We start from the raw sequence: 19,892 nt of genomic DNA on the forward strand, positions 1-19,892 counted from the left end.
TATTTCTACTGAGCCAAAGATTTAAGGTTAAGTTTGCCATGAACATAGAAGAGATGAATAAAAAAATTAAACAATCTTGTTTGATGGTGATGGTGACTGACTTAGATGAACCAAAAGAAAAGAAAAACTTCAGAAGGGAGACTTCCCTGGTGCTCCAGTGGTTAAGACTCTGTGCTCCCACTTCAGGGGATGTGGGGTTCAATCCGTGATGTGGGGTTCAATCCGTGATTAGGGGTTCAGTCCCTGATTAGGAAACTAAGATCCCACATGCTGCATGGCATAGCCATAAAAAATATTAATTAAAAAACAAACAAAAAGGTTTCCTTTAAAGACCAAAAAATACTTCAGAAAGGTCTTATCGTGAGTCCTCCCGGGAATGTGTCTACTTTATTCTTTTCACTCTGCGAACAGATGGCGACCTAGCTTCGAGGTCCCTTCCAGCTGACAGCTCCCTGGTGCCTTCACACAGGCTTGACACGGAGACCTTGACACCCACAGCTACAGGAAGCTGTTCCTGAGAAATCAAGGGCTCATGGGTCATGTGGGAGAGGCATTCCTCCCAGCTGGAGGGAGACCGCAGGCAAGGTTAAGGTGGGGACAGCCCGCTGACAGGCTATGGGATTCAGAGCAATTTTCTTCCCCTCTCTGAGTTTCAGTTTCTTCATCCGTAAAATGGGCACCCACCCCTTACCCTGGGGGGTTGTAGTAGGGAGTCAGAGAGAAGCGGTAAAGTTAGTGACTGTCTGAGGCTCTGGCACTAAACTCCCAAACAACAGGTATGAGTTCCTGTCCTCAGTGCCCTGGACAGACTAAAGCCATTAACAAAGACTTAGGGGACAGAGGGGCCAAGCAGCTCCGAGACTGAAGTAGTTCTGCGTGGCCAGGAGTCTCTTTAGCTGTATTCAGCCTACAGACAGTCTTGTTTCTTGTTTCATTAGATACACTGAAATCGCTTATTTCTATCGCTGTCCATGGTAGCGGGAATAACACAGACTCTTGTTGGGAGAATCTAGGATTTCAGGCAGTTTCTTAAAGATAGCTTCAGCTTTTGGAAAGGGGGATAAAGTCTTCCTGAGGGGACTTGAAATTGAAGATTATCCTGGCTCTTCTTGCTATCTGGGTGGCCGAGGACTGCGTGATCTTGCATGACTGTAAAATAGGGATGTGACCACCTGGAGATTAAAAGGATAAAGGGAGCCTTCCGGAGATGGGAGGGCAGACCCCAAGAGCCTCTCCTCCTTGTTCCTCTCCCCAGGGGCCTGGATGGCCGTGAGGCTGGTGGGCGGCCGGGGGAGATGCTCAGGCCGCGTGGAAGTTCTGGTCCAGGACACGTGGGGGACCGTGTGTGATGACCTCTGGGACCTGGCCGAGGCTGCTGTCGTGTGCCGCCAGCTGGAGTGTGGCCAGGCGGTGGCGGCTCCCCCGGGGGCCCACTTTGGGGCAGGTTCCGGGAAGATCGCCCTGGACAACATGCAGTGTGTGGGCAGCGAGAGCCACCTGGGGCAGTGTGTGCACGGTGGCGAGGCCGGGCACAACTGCGGGCACCTGGAAGATGCCAGCGTCGTCTGCACAGGTGAGCGGCCACTGTCAGTCCCTGCCTGGAGGGCTGCTCCTGTGGCCCCCTACTCACCGCCCCCCCCCCCACACACACATACCCCACCCCCCACAGCCCAGTCACAGAATGTCAGTGGGCCAGGCAGGCAGCCTGGCTCCTTCCCAGGTTGTTCAGCCGCCCGACCACCCCCTTAGCTGCAGTGATTGCTGAGTATGACTTACAGGCTGGATCCCAGCTCCGAAGTGGCTGGTTAGGTTTGAAAATTCCAAGCTGAACCTGAATCCAGCCAAATCAGAGGGTTGGGCATAAAAATTCAAATTCTTACATTTTGTGGCGAAAATAAAAGTTGAAGTGCAGCAGGTCCAAAGCAGCAAATTCTTTCATTACATTAACTGACTGGATCTGAGAAAGCCCTGCTCCTCTGGATGACGAACAGCTTTCCCGTGCACACGGCTCCCACCACTCAAGTTCCCTGTGGGTCCTCAGAAATGTTTGCGCCTGTGACCTCAGGGTGATAGGCCAAGTTGTCAGCTGATATGCCAGGCCTTCCACATCTGGGCCTGGTGACCTCCCCAGAACCATGTGTCCCTCTGGCTGACTCTGCCCCTGCTACCCTCCCCGTCTTTCCTGATTCTGCCCCACTGGTGACTTGAATAATGTCCCTACAAATGACGAGCTCTCAGGCTGCACATGCCCACCTGGAGCCACCCTTGCCAACTCCTGAGGCCCCCCAGGGAGCAGTGGACCCTGAAGATGTCCTGGGTCAGCCCAGGTTTGCTGCCTGGTCCTGTGTCCCAAATCCCCAGGAAATGCCAGGCTCCTCGCGAGCAGAGTCTCTGCCTCTCTACCTCCCACCCCTCTCTACCTGCAGGATGTTCACAGTAAACGTTCTCCCATTAAGACGTGGTAACATGTACAGTCTCTCTCCACGTTACAGGTGCTGATTCCACAGCTGCTCCACCTACAGGTAGGGCCCGTGTTACGTCTTCTACTAAACTCTGCCTGATGTGAGAAGACCATGAGGCTTAGAGTCAGATCCTGGTTTGAGTCGCAGCTTCGTTCTTTCACTCGTCTGTTCATTCAACCATGTGCCAGACTCTGTGCCAGTGAAGCATGGAGGCCATGCAGTGGTCAAAGCCCTGGACCTTTCATTCATGGGGTTTACTCCCTAATGGGAGAGACAGCCTGACATATGACCCCCTCAGTTAGACGACCAGAGCCAAGTGATGTCATCTCTCCCTCCCAGCTCATCTCCATTCCTCTTCATTAAAGTGGGAATGATACAGAGAATCTAGTAAGGTCATGAATTTTGTGTGCTCAGTTGCTCAGTCACATCTGACTGCGACCCCATGGACTGTAGCCCACCAGGCTCCTCTGTCCATAGGATTTCCCAGGCAAGAATACTGGAGTGGGTTGCCGTTTCCTACTCCAGTGGATCTTCCCAACCGGAGATCAAACCTGTGTCTTCTGCAGTGACAGATGGATTCTTTATCACTGAGCCACCAGGGAAGCCCAAGCTCATATATTAGACGATACCTAAAGATTCCTGGCACCTGGCAGGCACTCACACAGCCATGGCCCCTTCCTCTGGTCGTGTGCCCACCTAAGGGAGTGCATGTGGGGATCGGAAGGCCCTGAGCTGTTGGAGTTTGATCCCGACTGGTTTCTCTTCAGCTGAATAATCATGGGCTTCCCTGGTGGCTCAGAAGGTAAAGAATCTGCCTGCATTGCAGAAGACCCGGGTTCGGTCCCTGGGTCAGGAAGATCCCCTGGAGGAAGAAATGGCAACTGACTCCAGTATCCTTGCCTGGAAAATCCCGTGGATTGAGGAGCCTGGCAGGCTACAGTCCATGCGGTCGCAAAGAGTCGGACACAACTGAGCGACTTAACTAACTTTTCAGTCTCCATGTCATTAGAACAGGCACATTGGATGCCATGCTCCCTAAAATTCTATGCTTTTGATGTTCTGAGACTAACAAGGAGGGAAGAAGTAGCCACATAGGTTAGTTGAATTAAGTGTACACCACTGGGAAAGTGAAAGATGGTTGTTGAAAAACAGAGATGCAGGTCTTAAAATAGAAATTGAGAGACACCTTACCCCCTAACATTTTGTTATGAAAAATTTCAGATATACAGAAAAGTTTGAGGGATTTAATGGTTAACTCCTACCTGGATTCTATGATAAATTTATCAATCTATCTATCATTCATCAACTTACCTTTTGTTAAGGTTTGATTTATGTGCCATAAGGTTCACCCGTGTTAAGATCCAGTTAGATGAACTTTGGTGTTGTACACGGTTGTGTGATCACCACTGCGGTCAAGATACACAACAGTTCCCTCGACCCCAGGGGTTCCCTCGAGCATTTCAGACCTGCTACCCTCCTCCCTTCCCCCTCCCCCAAGGATTTGCTGTGTGACCCTCCTTGCTTTGTTTAGGTGAAGTCACTCTGCCCCTGGGGCGAGGGTAACCAAGAGAGAGGTGATAGCCCCCTGACAGCCCGCATACAGCAGGCCACTTGGGGCTAACTGTCTTTGCTTTTGCAAAGTGGCCATGTGGCCCGTGTCAGCTTGTCAACAGGCAGTAACGCCATGTTTCATCCTAAATGGGGATCTCAGGGATGGGAGGTCACTGGCCTTAGCAGTGTCGTCCTTATTCCTGCTGAATCCTGATGGGAGGCAGCTGCCCCTTGGAGTAGCTGTTCACCTTCTCTCGATGTTCTGACTCTTCCCTCTCATCACTCCTTCTGTTTTCCCCCGTCAACAGCCCATGAGGACCTACTTCCCACGTCACCAGCAACATCAGTGGCCCAAAACCCACCTGCTTCGGCGCCTCCAGGTAAGGCTGTTCCTTTGGGAGGGACAGAAGTGACACAGCCACATGCCTTTCATCGCCCAGCAGGCCACCCAGGCCTACCCATACATCTGTCTCCGAGCTCCCCTGGAGCCTGTCCTGAGGCTTTATAGCTCTGAACCATTACCTCTGCCACAGGCTATTGACCCAAGCAAAATCAGGCCACAGGCCCCGGGGGTCGAGGACTAGGCAAATAGACTCAGCCTCCTGGGAGGAGCGGGAGGGTTACACTGCAGAGGCAGAGAGCGAGGCTAGAAGGTGAGCAGTCTTAACCCGCATGTGATTAGCTTGGCATCAGTTCTCAGACTGGTTGGCATCAAAGTGCAATTTTGAGCTTCATCAACATTCTGGTTTCAATTGGTTTGAAGTCTACATGCTTGCAGTCAGCAATTTTCATCTGGTCGGGGTCCACTTCCTGCAAATACAAGTTAGGATTCTGTGTTGGGCCTTTAAAGATGGATACCATCAGACGCCTTAGAGCCGCACGTTGGCATGGGACCCTCGCGGCAGCGTGAAGTGTGTGGGTACAAAGCCACGGAAAGAAAGGAGAGCCAGAGTGGCAGAGAGCAGTCCAGTCCTCAACAGGCAGAGGGAGCGGCCGGCACCCTGAGACCCCTTTCCTCCCCCAGGAGGCTGGGCCCCCCTGCGGCTGGCAGGCGGCCACGGGAGCTGTGCCGGCCGCGTGGAGGTTTTCTACCAGGGCGCCTGGGGGACGGTGTGTGACGACCTCTGGGACCTGCCGGAAGCAAACATTGTCTGCCGACAGCTGGGCTGCGGCTGGGCCGTGGAGGCCCCGGGCGAGGCCCAATTTGGGGAAGGTTCCGGAAAGATCCTCCTGGACAACGTGCAGTGCAGGGGGCAGGAAGAGCACCTGGAGGAGTGCTCCCACACTGGCTGGTTTGCCCACAACTGCGGGCACGGGGAGGATGCTGGCGTGGTCTGTTCAGGTAACCCCACTCCCTTCCCAGGCAGAACCCAGCTGGGCCCTTTTGAAACAGTCCTTTCCTGGGGACAGTGTGAAAAATCACAATTGAAAGTAAAGCAGGACGGGAGCTTCCTTGGCAGTGCAGTGGTTAAAAATACTCCTTCCAGTGTGGGGAACTTGGGTTCGATCCCAGGTTGGGGAACTAAGATCCCACAGGCCGCAGAACAACTAAGCCTGAGCACTGCAATTAGAGAGCTTGCAACAAAGAACCAGTGCAGCCAAAATTTTGAGAAAAGAAAAGAAAGCAGGATGTTTTTCACTGACAGCAGATGTTTTCATCTCTCCCACTTACAGATGCTGAATACTCAGTGGCCTTGCTACCAGGTGGGGAAGGGGGTGTTCACGTGTGTGGTTTGTCAAAACCTGGTGGGGGGGAATTCTGCAGGAAATTGAATGGGTTTTGCCCTCCAAGTCCATAGAGCAGCTCAGAGATGTGGATGCCCACTGGGAGAGACGAAGAGCCCTTGGAAGTCATTTGTTCCCACCTCACCTCCTACCTCTTCAGTTCTCTGTGCATTTCACACTCAGGAAGCAGATTCAAAATTTCCTAAACTTTTGCACGGCACTTTGGGGTTGTGAGGGGCTGGCAACGAGAAGCAGGTGGGGAGTGGTTGAGATGGGAGAGGTAGTTACGGACACTTTCTGCCCACGGGCAGCAGAAGGCTGATGGGCCAGACCTGGCCAAAGTCAAGGCTCAGTTTAATTCCTACCCTCTCCTGGCCTCTCTCTGGTCCTGGGCATTCTGGCCCCATACTGCTTCCTTGCTGTTGGTTTTTCCACTTGCTCTCAGCGTCAGTACCTGGAGTTTTCCACATCTGTGCCCCGTCTCCTTTATCAAACCCCTGGTCCCTTGATGCCTTGCCCTTGGCCAGCTCCTGGCCAAAGGGTGAGTCATGACCAGAGCTGAGTGGACAAGGTCTGATAAAGCTGCAGTCACATCCCCTCCTGGGCTGTCAGCCTTTAGGAGGTAGGAATGGATTGGTCCTTGGACCGAGTCCCCAGTAGGAAGCTCTGGGCCAGGTGTTGCTGGCTGGAGAGATGTTGGGGACAGGAAGGAGCCACCGTGACCTTAGGCCCTGACCCACCGTCTCTGAGCAGCACAGGTCAAAGGAAGCACGCAGCCAGTGCCTCCTGCACTTGCATTGAAGCCTCATAACTCCCCACACTGGGGTCTCAGAAATTGACTACAGGAGCCAGAAGGTCACATCTTTCATTTTCTTAAATTCCCCAATTTTAAAATATCTCATTTACATTCTCTGATTCTCTGTATCCTTCTCTGTCCTTTCTTTTTCATCTTCCTTTTTTTTGTTTGTTTGCTTTTGTTTTGTTCCTCTCCTCTTGCTGGTATCTTGGACTTTCAGAAGCTCCATTAAACTTTTCTTAGCGCCTCTTGGAGATAAAGGGCTAGGATAACATGACAAGAGAGTGAGTGCATCAAAGTCCGAAAGATCCGGATCAGTGCTTCTTCCCTCCTGCACGTGATCGCCCCCTGCATGCTCTGCTTCACCCCCAGAGGCTGGCTCGGAGTTCTGGGAGGGGCCCTGATGACGTATCTCTTACCAGCTCCTCGGAGGCTCCTTGTGTGGGTGTGCCGCCCTCAATGCCAGCCGACAATCCTGTGTCCTTTGTGTTTGACAGGTCCCCCTTTGGATGTCATGGCGGAGACGGAGGCTGCAGGTGAGACCAGGCTGTCCTTGGTTGCCCTGATCATCATCATCTAGCTCAGGCCCTAAAGTGATTTTTCGAGGAAATTGAGCAAAATACTACTGCCCTGTCTAGGTCACCCTTCTGAGCCTACATTCTGAGTGACTTGTCCAATAATGAAGGTTCCAGTTCCATTTCTATTAGTCCTAGAAGGTAATCCAAATGATCAAGTGTGGTTAGCCTTCCTGGTCTCCCAGCACGGACACCACATGTGCAGGACAGGTGTGTGGCCATTAGTACCGCCACATTGCCAGGGCACTGCCCCAGGGCACCATTTCAGAGGGCTGTCACCACAGTGGGCACTTTCTCTGCCCTCTCTCCTTCTCTGACTTTCTGTGTCCTTCCCTGTCCTTTCTTTTTCATCTTCCTTTTTTGGTTTCTCTGCTTTGGCTAGGATCCTGGGCTTTCAGAAGCTCCACTAAACTTTTCTTAGCACCACTTGGAGTTGAAGGGCTGCTGCTACTGCTGCTAAGTCACTTCAGTCGTGTCCGACTCTGTGTGACCCTATAGACGGCAGCCCAGCAGGCTCCGCCGTCCCTAGGATTCTCCAGGCAAGAACACTGGAGTGGGCTGCCATTTCCTTCTCCAGTGCATGAAAGTGAAAAGTGAAAGTGAAGTCGCTCAGTTGTGTCCAACTCATCGTGACCCCATGGACTGCAGCCCACCAGGCTCTTCCGACCATGGGATTTTCCAGGCAAGAACACTGGAGTGGGGAGAGTTGAAGGGCTAGAATAACATAATGCCTGGAGGGCCTAGCTGGTCCTTCTAGCGAACAGCTCTAGCTCAGTGACTGGAGCCAGCTATGTGTAGGTCCACTTCTTACACAACCAGGTAATCTGATGGAGAAAGCTGTTGCTGGAGCTGTCACCTTTCATTTTGAACTAAATATTGGGCAGATGGATAAACAAACCGACAAGCAGGTGGAGAATCAAATGGACAGTGGGTGGACAGATGGACACAGGACAAATCAGAGTTGAAGAGGGTGGATTACTCACAGCAACTTCTTTCCACTTAGTGGATTTTCAGTGGTCTAATTTTAATAAATTACAAGTGCTAGTGGGTAGAACACTGCCATCTACATATATAGAAGCTCCACATGAGCTTGACCTTAATTGTGAAAATAAAGTAGTTTATTCATTACTACTGATGACATGATTAAAAATCAAAGCTTTAGGATATAGGACCCACTGTAACCAAAACTGGAATCTGGCTGCTCACTGATCAAAAGCCAAGAAAGAGACAAAGTTGGTGGAAAGGAAAGTTTGCCTTATTTTGGATGTCGGCAATCAGGGGCTAGGGGAATGGCACCTGTCCAAAAGCTGACTCCCGTTTCCCCAACATTCAGGGAGCAAGAGCTTTTACAGGCTGAAGGAGGGGGCTACATGCAGAAACAACACAGTCAGCTCTGACAAGTGTTATCTTGATACAGTTACAGATTGATTCAGTTCAGTTCAGTTGCTCAATTGTGACCAACTCTTTGTGATCCCATGGACTGCAATATGCCAGGCCTCCCTGTCCATCACCAACTCCTGGAGTTTACTCAAACTCATGTCCATTAAGTCGGTGATGCCACTGAACCATCTCATCCTCTGTCATCCCCTTCTCCTCCCACCTTCAATCTTTCCCAGCATCAGGGTCTTTTCCAAAGAGTCAGTTCTTCACATCAGGTGGCCAAAGTATTGAAATTTCAGCTTCAACATCAGTCCTTCCAATGAACCCTCAGGACTGATCTCCTTTAGGATGGACTGGTTGGATCTCCTTGCAGTCCAATGGACTCTCAAGAGTCTTCTCCAACACCACAGTTCAAAAGCATCAATTCTTCGGCACTCAGCTTTCTTTATAGTCCAACTCTCACATCCACACATGACCACTGGAAACACCATAGCCTTGACTAGATGGACTAGACAAATTAATTAGGTCCAGTTAATTTTCAGTTTCAGGGTCAGCTTGTTTCCATTTCTTCTGAGGCCAATTCTCAGAACTGTGGCAGCTTCTGTCGTGGGTACACTCTGCTCATTATATAGTTAACTTCTCCACCTGATGCGTGTTTCAGTATCTATACGACAGCTCACCGGATATGGTCAGAATATCATCTATAGCCCTTGAGGAGAAACTAAAGGTCCTTGGCTTTGCTTCATGACTGCCTTCTTATTATTTGGTCTCTTGCCTATTCTCCTTTGTTTCTGCATGTTCTCCCTTCTCTGATTAAACTTAGTCTTTGGCTAAAGTTTTTCCGCAGACAAAAGGCAGGTGGAGGACATGGGGGATGGGCAGGCAAGGACCATAGAGTCCTGCTCCGTTTCACCAACACTGGGGAGTAACCAAGGGAAAGGTCCAGGCTGATTCTGGATAACTGCCCTATGCAGAAAGCACTTGTCAGCAGCAAAATTCTCTTGAGATCAAGAGATGCTGCAAACTTCAGACCTAATGTCATGTCTTAATTTCCTAAGTTTACAAGAATTTTTTGACTAGTTTATACCTCTGCTACATCCTACAATGTACCCAACAAAGCAATGACCCATGAAACCTTTCAAGGGGAAAGAAAAAATGAAAGAAAAAAAAATGTCAACTATAGTGAACTGAGCAATGAAAAAAACTGAAATTCTGATTTATCTCTCTGCTTTTAGGAAAATCTCAGTGTGGCAGAATCATTACTAACTCATCTGGAGCTATCAGGAATCCCCCTCGGAACAAAATGCATGACAACATAACGTGTGTGTGGGAAATCAGAGCTAACGCATCTGATCACATACGACTGGCGTTTCCATATCTTAAGTAAGTCGGAAGGACTTTCCTGAAGTGCGCCGTGTGGTTTAAGATTCCAGGCATTTACTCCTTTGGTTTATTCTTGTAATTAAAAGAGTCTTTCTTTTTAAGTTTCTATTTTGAACTAACTACAGACACATAAGAAGCTACAAAAATAACAGAGTGCCATGTCCCCTTCACTCTTCTTTCTCCATTGGTGATATCTTACATAACTGTAGAACAGTGTCAAAAACACAAATCTGACATTAGTATAATGCTGTTAGCTGGAATATAGACTTACTCAGTTTTCACCATTTTTCTCTTGCACTTATGTGTGTGTGTGGTTCTGTGCAGTTCCATCCCATGTATAGGTTCACTGGGTTTCCCCAGTGGCTTAGTAGTAAAGAATCTGCTGGAAGTACAGGAGCTGCAGGAGATGTGGGTTCAACCCCTAACTTGGGAAGATCCCCTGGAGGATGTGTTTTTGCCTGGAGAATCCCATGGACAGAGGAGCCTGGTGGGCTACATTCCATAAGGTCGCAAAGAGTCAGACACAACTAAAGCAACTTAGCACGCACACACACATCCATACGTCCATGAAACCACCACTACAATCTAGAACAGTGATCCCCAACGTTTTGAGCATGAGGGACCAGTTTCATAGAAGACAAATTTTCCACAGATGGCGTGGGGATGGTTTCAGGATGATTCACGTGCATTATGTTTGTTGTGCACTTTATTTCTATTATTGTATCAACTCCACGTCAGATTATTAAGCATTAGGTCCCAGAGATCGGGGACCCTTGATCTAGAAGCAGAGAGTGTGTTCCCTGACCACAAAGGGGTAACTACTTTATCCTTCATTTTTACAGCCACCCCAGCCCCTGTCCCTGGCAGCCACTAAACTATTTTCCAGCTATCTGTATATTTTGAGACCATTCAATCTATGGAGTATATATTCTTTTGAGATTCACTTTTTCTCACTCAGCTTAAGACCCTTGAGCTCCATCCAGGCTGTTGTCTATCAAGAGTTTGTTCCTTGTCATTGCTGAGAAGGTTTCCATTGTGTGGAAACCAGAGTTTGTACAACTATTTCTTCCAGTGAAGGACATTCGGGCGGTTCCTAGCCCCTCTATTATATATAAAGCTTCTATGAGCATTCATATGCAGGTTTTTGCATGAACTTAAGTTTTCATTTCTCTGAGATTGATGATTGAGAATCAATTGCTAGGTTGTGTAGTATGTACATTTTTAGCTTTTAAAGAACATATCAAACTATTTTCCAGAGTGACTGCCATTTTGCATTCCTTCCAACACTATATGACAGATCTAATTTCTCCATATCCGAGCCAGCATTTGCTGTTATTTTTTGTATTTTTGTTGTTTTTGTTCAATCATATCTGTCTCTTTGTGACCCCATGGACTGCAGCATGCCAGGCTTCCCTGTCCATCACCAACTCCTGGAGCTTGCTTAAACTCATGTCTACTGAGTCAGTGAGGCCATCCAACCATCTCATCCTCTGTTGTCCCCTTCTCCTCCTGCCTTCAATCTTTCCCAGAATCAGGGTCTTTTCTAATGAGTTGGCTCTTTGCATCAGGTGATATCCATTAATTTTGTATTAGCTGTCATTTTTAGCAAACAGGTCTTATATATGTTTTGTTAGATGTGTATGTTGGTGTTTCTTTTTTCTTTTCTCTTTTGGAGTGATTGTAAATAATACTGTTTTATAATTTTGGTTTCTACATGTTTGTTAGAAATATGATTGATTTTTGTGCCCATGAATTTGTACCTAAAATGAAATTCACCTTGTATGCTTTGTATGGGGGTGTGTGTGTGTGTGTGATGGGGTGTGAGAGACAGAGCTTGATTGTATGTATGTATTTCAGCTTGCTGGTTAAAGATGCAGATTCTATGGAACCCTCAGACCTAATAAAACAGGAAAGTTTAAATTTTCATATTGTAAACTGTCAAGGTTGCTATTATTCATAGGTGAATGTCTTACAGAAACTAACCTTCAGAAACAAATTATTTATTGCTCTTGACTTTTGCTTCATCAAAATATGACTTGGAACAGACATCTCATCAGGCTGAGATGTGCAAATGGTTCTCTGATTCCCGTGTTCTGCACAGAGCTTCACAATAAAGAACAACACAATCAGATGACTTCCACAAAGCCGGCTGAGCCGATTTGGTGGTGCACCTCCCTCTCAGACAGGTTGGCTGCTGAAAGCCTGGACGTAGGCTGTTTGGACCCTGAAGCCACATCCTAGTGGCTGCCCATTGGCTGGCCCTGCGCCTGGGCCCAGGTTTCAAGGTACCTGTGGCCTCAGGGTGCTCAAGGCCTCATCAGGGTTACACTTACTACACCAGGCTTTTCTCCCCTCTTCTAGTTAAAATCCCATCCCCAAAGGCAATGGCTCTCAGAAAAAAATGGGGTAAAGGCTATCTGCTATGTTTGGGCCCACCCTGCTGGTTCAGAAAGTAAAGAATCTGCCTGCAGTGCAGGAGACCTGGGTTCGATCCCTGGGTCAGAAGATCTCCTGGAGAAGGGAATGTCTACCCACTCCAGTATTCTTGCCTGGAGAATTCTGTGGACAGAGAAGCCTGGCTGGCTAGAGTCCATGGGGTGGCAAAGAGTTAGACACGACTGAGGGACTCACACACACACACACACACACACACACACACACAATGTTTGAATGATGACAGCCTTTTGATCTTGCCCCAGCCTCTTGATAGCAGCATAATAGTCTGCCTCACAGCAGACTCTGAGGTCCACTGAGGTGGGGGGAGACTGAGGCTCCCACGGTGCTTGCTTCCCCAGCCTGGACTGCACCAATGAGTATTTTGAAGTTCTGGACGGCCCTCCATCCTCAGCAAAGTCCCTGGGGAAGACCTGCTCTGGCACCTATCTCACCTACTCCTCGTCCTCCAGCTCGCTGACGCTCGTGTACTACCGAAGCTACAACAACATAGGGAAGAACTTCGTCGCGTATTATTACTCCGAAGCCAAAGGTAAGAAAGGGTGGTTAAGGGCAAGCGATCTGGAGCTGGGCTGTCTGCCTGGGGACTCTGGGATTTCAGGTGAGAGACTCAGCCTCTCCACGCCCCGGTCCTGTCCCTATGTAATGGGGAGAAGAGAGCCTTACTTCCTAGGTTTGCTGCGAGCGTTCCCGGAAAAGATGCAAGTAGAGCCCTCTGCACAGTGCTGCCCGTGATAAATGCTCAGTAACTGGCAGCCTCATCACAGGCTGTTCTTTCTCATTTAACCATCTGATGGCAGGCAGCCCGCTAGGAAGCCACTGCTGAAATTACTCTGAGTACTAGGTGGGTATCTACAGAAGGTCTGATCCCAGCCTAAGGGAGTCTCATGTACAATCTAGAAGGAATTCAAGACAAACACATGTGACACAATTCGAGGACAAATAAAACACAGTGGCGTTAGCGGTAAAGAACCCGCCTGCCAATTCAGAAGACCTAAGAGATGAGAGAGTTCGATCCCTAGGTGGGAAGGATCCCCCGGAGAAGGGCATGGCAACTCACTCCAGTGTTCTTGCCTGGAGAATCCCATGGACAGAGGAGGTGTCCTGAGGACATGCAGCGATGGGTCCTGTACTGTTTACCATGAAGAGGAAAGAATCTGAACTGGTGAAGAATTCTAGCATCCCCCGTGTCCAGGAAGCTGCTCATGAGTCTGTAATCTTAGCAAGTGCCGGAGGAACTCACTGAGCGAGCTCGGGGACCATGCTGTTAAACAGAAGGAGACACTCTGTCACAAAGTGGGCCGGGGGAAGTCACTGAGATTGGCATTGAACAGTTACTGATGATGATTCTCTTGTATTTGCAGATGCTGTTTCCCAGACCCCACATCTAATCAGTGAGTCACCTTTATAGTCCATGGACTTTTCCAGGCAAGAGTACTGGAATGGGTTGCCACTGCCTTCTCCAGGGGATCTTCCAGACCCAGGGATCGAACCCGGGTCTCCCGCATTGCAGGCAGACGCTTTACCATCTGAGCCAGCAGGGAAGTCCTTTACTGACATTACTTAATCTTAATTCCACATTCATATTTATTCCCCTGTCCCCGCTCCTGGTGTATTTACTGTCATAGTCTGACCTCTCTTATATATGTTTCCTGATTTCCTTTGTAAACCCACATTATTTGAGAGATTCTGTCTACACAAGTTACACAAGTATGAAGAATGTAGTAGAACTAAATTACACTCATTAACCACAGGGTACTGTATATTGATAAACTATCCATTTGATTTCCTTAATTCCTTGTTTTTAATCAAAGACAATGACGGGCATCTAATCAGACACTCCACATGCAGGGAGAGTTAATAGCAAAAGCCAAAAGCAGAAGCTTGCAGAAGAAAGAGCTGTTTTCCCCAGAAGGGCACTGATGGCGAATGTATTTTAACACAAAATGGCACAATATAAATGCCAAATTTCCATGGCTGGGTAGAGGAGGGAATATTATTTCTGTTGGATCTCACAGCCCTGGCCAACATCGAGACTCACCTGTGAGGAGAATTTGACTTCAGAGGTCACAGAGTATAAGGACGATAGGGAAAATGAATTAGCCAGAATTTTGGCATTTAGTGGAGGCTGAACTCAGACTTGTCTGCATCCTCCCATTTTACTCAAGGGTGTCTTCTTGTATCCACAGCAATCCCAATAGCAACACCCAGAGTGGTGACAGCAAGACCAGGTAAGCCATGGAACACACACATTCCTCATCCACTGTCCTTGCCTCTGAGTGCCTGTGTTAATGCCTGCATCTGTCACTGCCTCGAAGGCAGAGGCTGGACTGACTGCAAGTGGTTCATCTATTTGCAACGGGCCCACTGACCCTGTGCAGACTTTTCAGGACCATTCAGAGCTCTTGGGATCTTTTGGCTCTAGCATCCTAGAACAAGCAGAATTCCTTTTTTTAGCACCTTTCAGAGTCATCAAAGCCTGACCAACTTATAAGCACCCTCTAGTGGGCTTCTGCCTTTTCTTTTTACGGCCTGTCCTGCTCATGGTTAACCTCACACCTGCATCACTAATAGACTTGTTCCAAGTGAGTAGAGTGCCAGAGGCATTCCAGGGGCAGTGAGCTGGAATAGCAGAGAGAAGAAAAATAGTGAATTTCAGAAGCAGGAGAAATGAGTTGAGATCAGCTACTGACCAGACATGGGATTTAGGGTAAGTCACTTTGCTTCTCTGGGCATCCCCAGTGACTGACCAGTAAAGAATCTGCCTGCAATGCAGGAGCCGTAAGAGATGCAGGTTTGATCTCGGGGTCAGGAGGATCCCCTGGAGAAGGAAACAGCAACCCACTCCAGTCTTCTCGTCTGGAAAATCCCACGGACAGAGAAGCCGGACAGGCTGCAGTCCATGATGTCACAAAGAGCTGAACAAGACTGAAGCAACTTAGGACATGCTTCTCCAGCTATCAGTGTCCTCAGAGATAAAGCTGGCTTATCTTCCAGAGTTACTATGAAGTCGAAGGTGGACACACAAACACGTACACACACTCAAAATCACTGTGGTTTTCTGTGATACTGTTTTTCTGCATTTAGCCAACACAGATTTGCATATAGCTCTGGCCCAATAGATGTTCATTTAATGCATGTTTTAGGCTAAATGTTGTTTTGACAGTTTTAGTGACTTTTGTGTCACTTTAGTGACACTTTTGTTTTTTACTTTTTGTGACTAGTTGACTGACCGTTTACTGAGTTCTCCATCCCGAGCAGTAGTATGGGGTGAGGAGCTCAGCTGGCCCCAGGGGAGTGAGCACACGCCCAGGAGGCTACATTACGGTCACCCACTCTCTGTCTGCAGGGGACTGGCCGGAGCTGCGGCTGGTGGGCGGCTCAGGTCGGTGCTCAGGACGCGTGGAGGTCCTGCACCGTGGGGCCTGGGGCACCGTGTGCGACGACCTGTGGGACCTGAACGAAGCCGAGGTCGTGTGCCGGCAGCTGGGGTGCGGTCGGGCCGTGTCCGCCCTCGGGAAGGCCCACTTCGGCCCAGGCTCTGGAGACATCTTCCTGGACAACCTGCAGTGCGCCGGGGCGGAGCGCTACCTGGGCCAGTGTGCCCACTCGGGCTGGTCGGAGCACAACTGTGGCCACCACGAGGATGCCGGGGTCATCTGCTCAGGTAGCCTCTCCTCCCCCCGCCGGTCACCACCCACGTGCCTCAGGACCACCCTGCTGGGATTCAGAGTCAGCCGGGGGCAAAGACAGTCTTCCCCGGTGGCTCTGCAAGAAAGAACCTGCCTGCCAAGCAGGAGATGCAGGTGGAATCCCTGGGTTGGGAAGGTCTCCTGGAGAAGGAACTAGCAACCCGCTCCAGTATTCCTGCCTGGGAAATCCCACGGACCTGGAGGCCACAGTCCATGGGGTTGCAAGAGTTGGACAGGACTTAGAGACTAAACCGCCACCACCAGGGGTGAAGACAGGATCCTCAGCACGTAGCATTTGATGTTTGCTTTATCCCCTTAGGGCTTCCCTGGCGGCTCAGCTGGTAAAGAATCCGCCTGCAATGCGGGAGACCTGGGTTCCATCCCTGGGTTGGGAAGATCCCCTGGAGAAGGGAACAGCTACTCACTCCAGTATTCTGGCTGGAGAATTCCATGGACTGTATAGTCCATGGGGTAGTCAAGAGTTGGACACAACTGAACGACTTTCACTTCACTTCACTTATCCCTTCTAAATTGGTTGAACAGATAAGATTTTAACTGATTCCCAGAATAAAATATTAAAATTTTCTAATTTGAGAGTAAGAATTACCAAAGGGATGTGTGCCTTACTGCATACAGATATATGAAAAAAGCATGGTTAATTATGGGGATTTTTAAGGAGTATTTCTAAAGGTCTTTGTTTAAAGGGGCAGCCAATATAGTAAATCTAAGGAAGATTGCAGAGCTGGGCAAACTTGAGTCTGGATCTCGGAGCTGGTGATGACACTCAGACAGCATTTGATCAACTCTGAAGCTCTTGGAGCCTCAGTTTCCTCATCTGTAAAATGAGGAGACTGCTTGCGTTCTGGCAGGATTGCTGAAAGGACTCCTTCACGCTGTCTTTTGGATAGCACCTTCAGAGTATCAGTACCTGACAAAGGGCTGCATTCTTAGCAGTTTTTACTACCGTTTTTCTCACTCAGTCATCTAACACCAGAGAATCAGTAAACTAAAATGGCTGATTTTAATTACCTTGCGACAGCTTTTCAAAGTACTTTGGCATAGAGACTTCCTCAGAACTCTAGTGGTTAAGACTTCACCTTCCAGTGCAAAGGGTGAGGGTTCGATCCCCAGTGAGGGAGTTCCGATCCCACATGCCTTGGGGCCAAAAAACCAAAACATAAAACAGAAGCAATACTGTAACAAATTCAATAAAGACTTTAAAAATGGTCTATGTCAAATATATATATATATATTTAGATGTGAACAGTTAGAAGTGTGTTAATCACCTCTGGAGGTCTAGTAATAGCCCTCTCCAGTAGAGAGATATCTCTATAAACTAGCAGCTGTAATACCCAGAGTGATTCGAGAGATTGGGTAGCTAGAACTTGAAAGACTGCTTGTTCACGGACATGCCACATGAGATGGAGCTGGCGCCTGGGACTTTTAACCGGTTGTTGTTGTTCAGTCACTAAGTCGTGTATGATTCTTTGCAACCCCATGGACTGCGGCATGCCAGGCTTCCCTGTTCTTCACTATCTCCCAAATTAGTCAGTAGTCCTATCTAACCATCTCATCCTCTGCCGCCCTCTTCTCTTTTTGCCTTTGATCTTTCCCAGCATCGGGGTCTTTTCCAATGAGTCAGTTCTTTGCATCAGGTGGTTTAACTGGGGGCACGTCTTTTTAAAATTAATTTATTTTTATTTATTTGGCTGTTCCAGGTCTTAGTTGTGGCACTAGGGGTCTGAAGTCTTCCTTGGAGTGTGCTGGGTCTTTAGACATAGCATGCAAACTCAGTTGCAGTATGTGGGGTCTAGTTCCCTGACTAAGGGTTGAACCTGAGCCCTTGCACTGGGAGTGCGGAGTCTTATCCACTGGACCACCAGGGAAGTCCCAGAAGGTGCATCTTTTAAAACACTGTCTTGTTTGCTGGAGCATTCACTGACCCATCTGCTTACTTGGAGGTGTCTTATTATCTGTGGAATGTCCAACCCAGTTATAGCCTCATGGAGTGATTTTTATTCCTAAGTTTCAATGTTCTGGAGAATGACTGTACAAATCTGAAGTGTGGAGTGTTAGTCGCTCAGTCGTGTCTGACTCTTTGCGACCCCATGGACTATAGCTCGCCAGGCTTCTCTGTCCATGGGATTCTCCAGGCAAGAATACTGGAGTGGATAGCCATTCCCTTCTCCAGGGCATCTTCCCAACCCATGAATTGAACCCATTTCTCCTGAATTGCAGGCAGATTCTTTACCATCTGAGCTACCATGAGATGCTCCCAATGTGAAATTCATCTGCTACAAAATCAGGAATCTAGGTCATATCATCCCAAATGTGCCCATCCATCTGACCATTTTCTCAAAGCACAGTAGCCAACCAACCACCAGCAAGAAGCTTCCTAGGTCTATAGCTGAATCCGTTTCTCCAAGTGCTATGGTCTTTCCAGGGACTCATTTTTCCCATATCAGATGAATAATCATTTATAAGGATGTAAGGAGAATCTTTGCTGTTGGTTATAAAAGTCAGGATTTCAGAAAAAGACTGACATATTTTTTCTCTGCCTAAACAGATGCGGGAGACTCATCTAGTAGCTCAGGTAGGTCACGCCTTTTTTTTGATGGAACTTGAATATCAGCTGTTTGTGATTTATTGCTGGACTCAGTTCATTCTTTGTCTAAGCTGATGATACTTTCATGGCTTTAAGATGCCATTTAAAAGTGTTATTTGGAATTACTCCTTTTGATATTGTTACAGGTGATGATGTCCCTGTGTGTGTGTTAGAGACACATATGTGCAGGCGTGACATGGCACTTCAAGGGCCTTTTGCAAAAACTTTTCCCCTCACTCAGAGGCATTTCCCTGACTGTCCTTGACTGGCTCTTTCTCAGTGTTTTAAGAGGAGTCTTGCAGCCACTCCCCATCACTCTCTTGAGCACACTCTCATCTTTTCACAGCCTTGTATTGATGTGAGAAAGCATTACACTCGCATCTGTGTTTGACTAACAAATAGACTGCATGGCTCCCTGAGGCAGGAGCCATGCCTCTTTGATTTACAGCCATATCATCAGAGCGTAACGGGAAAGGCAGTCAGTTTCACTTTGAACACTGCTGAAATGACATCACACTGACTGAAGGCCCCGCAGTCTGCACGCAACTCAGACACACATGAGAAACATGAGGGACAGGCCCCAGGGGTCCCCGCATCGTCCCGCTGGCCTCCGAGGGTCTCCTGGGGACTCACAGGCCCCTCTCTGTCTGCAGGGGACTGGCCGAAGCTGCGGCTGGTGGGCGGCTCAGGTCAGTGCTCAGGACGCGTGGAGGTCCTGCACCGGGGGGCCTGGGGCACCGTGTGCGATGACCTGTGGGACCTGAACGAAGCCGAGGTCGTGTGCCGGCAGCTGGGGTGCGGTCGGGCCGTGTCCGCCCTCGGGAAGGCCCACTTTGGCCCGGGCTCTGGAGACATCTTCCTGGACAACCTGCAGTGCGCCGGGGCGGAGCACTACCTGGGCCAGTGCGCCCACTCGGGCTGGTCGGAGCACAACTGTGGCCACCACGAGGACGCCGGGGTCATCTGCTCAGGTAGCCTCCCCTCTCTCGGGCTACAATTTCAGATGTTGTGGTTGAAGACGTTGCGAAACTTTGCATCCCAGGTGGAATTTTTCAACCAGCCATCCATCCATCTGCTCATTCTGTTGTCAGCCAATCCATGAGTGCCCACTGTGTGCCAGGCGCTGGGCCCAGGCACACGCCCTACCCCGGGCAGCCCCCGGTTACACTTGGGAGGCCTTGAATGTTAGCGTGAACTGGCACCCCCATAGCCTCGCCTTGCTGAATCCTGGACCCCACCCCACCCCAGAGATGGTGATCAACTAGGTTT

At 49.0% G+C, this 19,892-nt stretch overlaps 2 protein-coding genes and 1 long non-coding RNA gene across 3 annotated transcripts; all 3 read left to right on the forward strand.

Moving 5' to 3' along the window:
• Window positions 1–1,258: 1,258 nt before the first annotated feature.
• On the forward strand, window positions 1,259–7,114 carry LOC139035945 (scavenger receptor cysteine-rich domain-containing protein DMBT1-like). The gene is made up of 5 exons (XM_070469878.1): window positions 1,259–1,573; window positions 2,493–2,522; window positions 4,322–4,393; window positions 5,038–5,355; window positions 7,032–7,114. Exons 1-5 carry the CDS (start codon window positions 1,264–1,266, stop codon window positions 7,112–7,114), a joined length of 813 nt encoding a protein of 270 aa, XP_070325979.1. The 5' UTR covers window positions 1,259–1,263.
• A 2,634-nt stretch (window positions 7,115–9,748) lies between these two features.
• Window positions 9,749–13,784, forward strand: LOC139035991 (uncharacterized). Its single transcript, XR_011488662.1, has 3 exons — window positions 9,749–9,872; window positions 12,668–12,858; window positions 13,691–13,784. It is a non-coding gene; the product is annotated as an uncharacterized lncRNA (long non-coding RNA).
• Window positions 13,785–15,330: 1,546 nt separating this feature from the next.
• On the forward strand, window positions 15,331–19,725 carry LOC139035946 (putative DMBT1-like protein). Its single transcript, XM_070469879.1, has 3 exons — window positions 15,331–15,358; window positions 15,676–16,058; window positions 19,291–19,725. The coding sequence occupies exons 1-3, from the start codon at window positions 15,331–15,333 to the stop codon at window positions 19,723–19,725; spliced, it is 846 nt and encodes a 281-aa protein (XP_070325980.1).
• The last annotated feature ends 167 nt before the right edge of the window (window positions 19,726–19,892 follow it).

Source organism: Odocoileus virginianus, chromosome 7 (assembly GCF_023699985.2).
Source record: "Odocoileus virginianus isolate 20LAN1187 ecotype Illinois chromosome 7, Ovbor_1.2, whole genome shotgun sequence".
NCBI classification, from domain to species: Eukaryota; Metazoa; Chordata; class Mammalia; order Artiodactyla; family Cervidae; genus Odocoileus; species Odocoileus virginianus.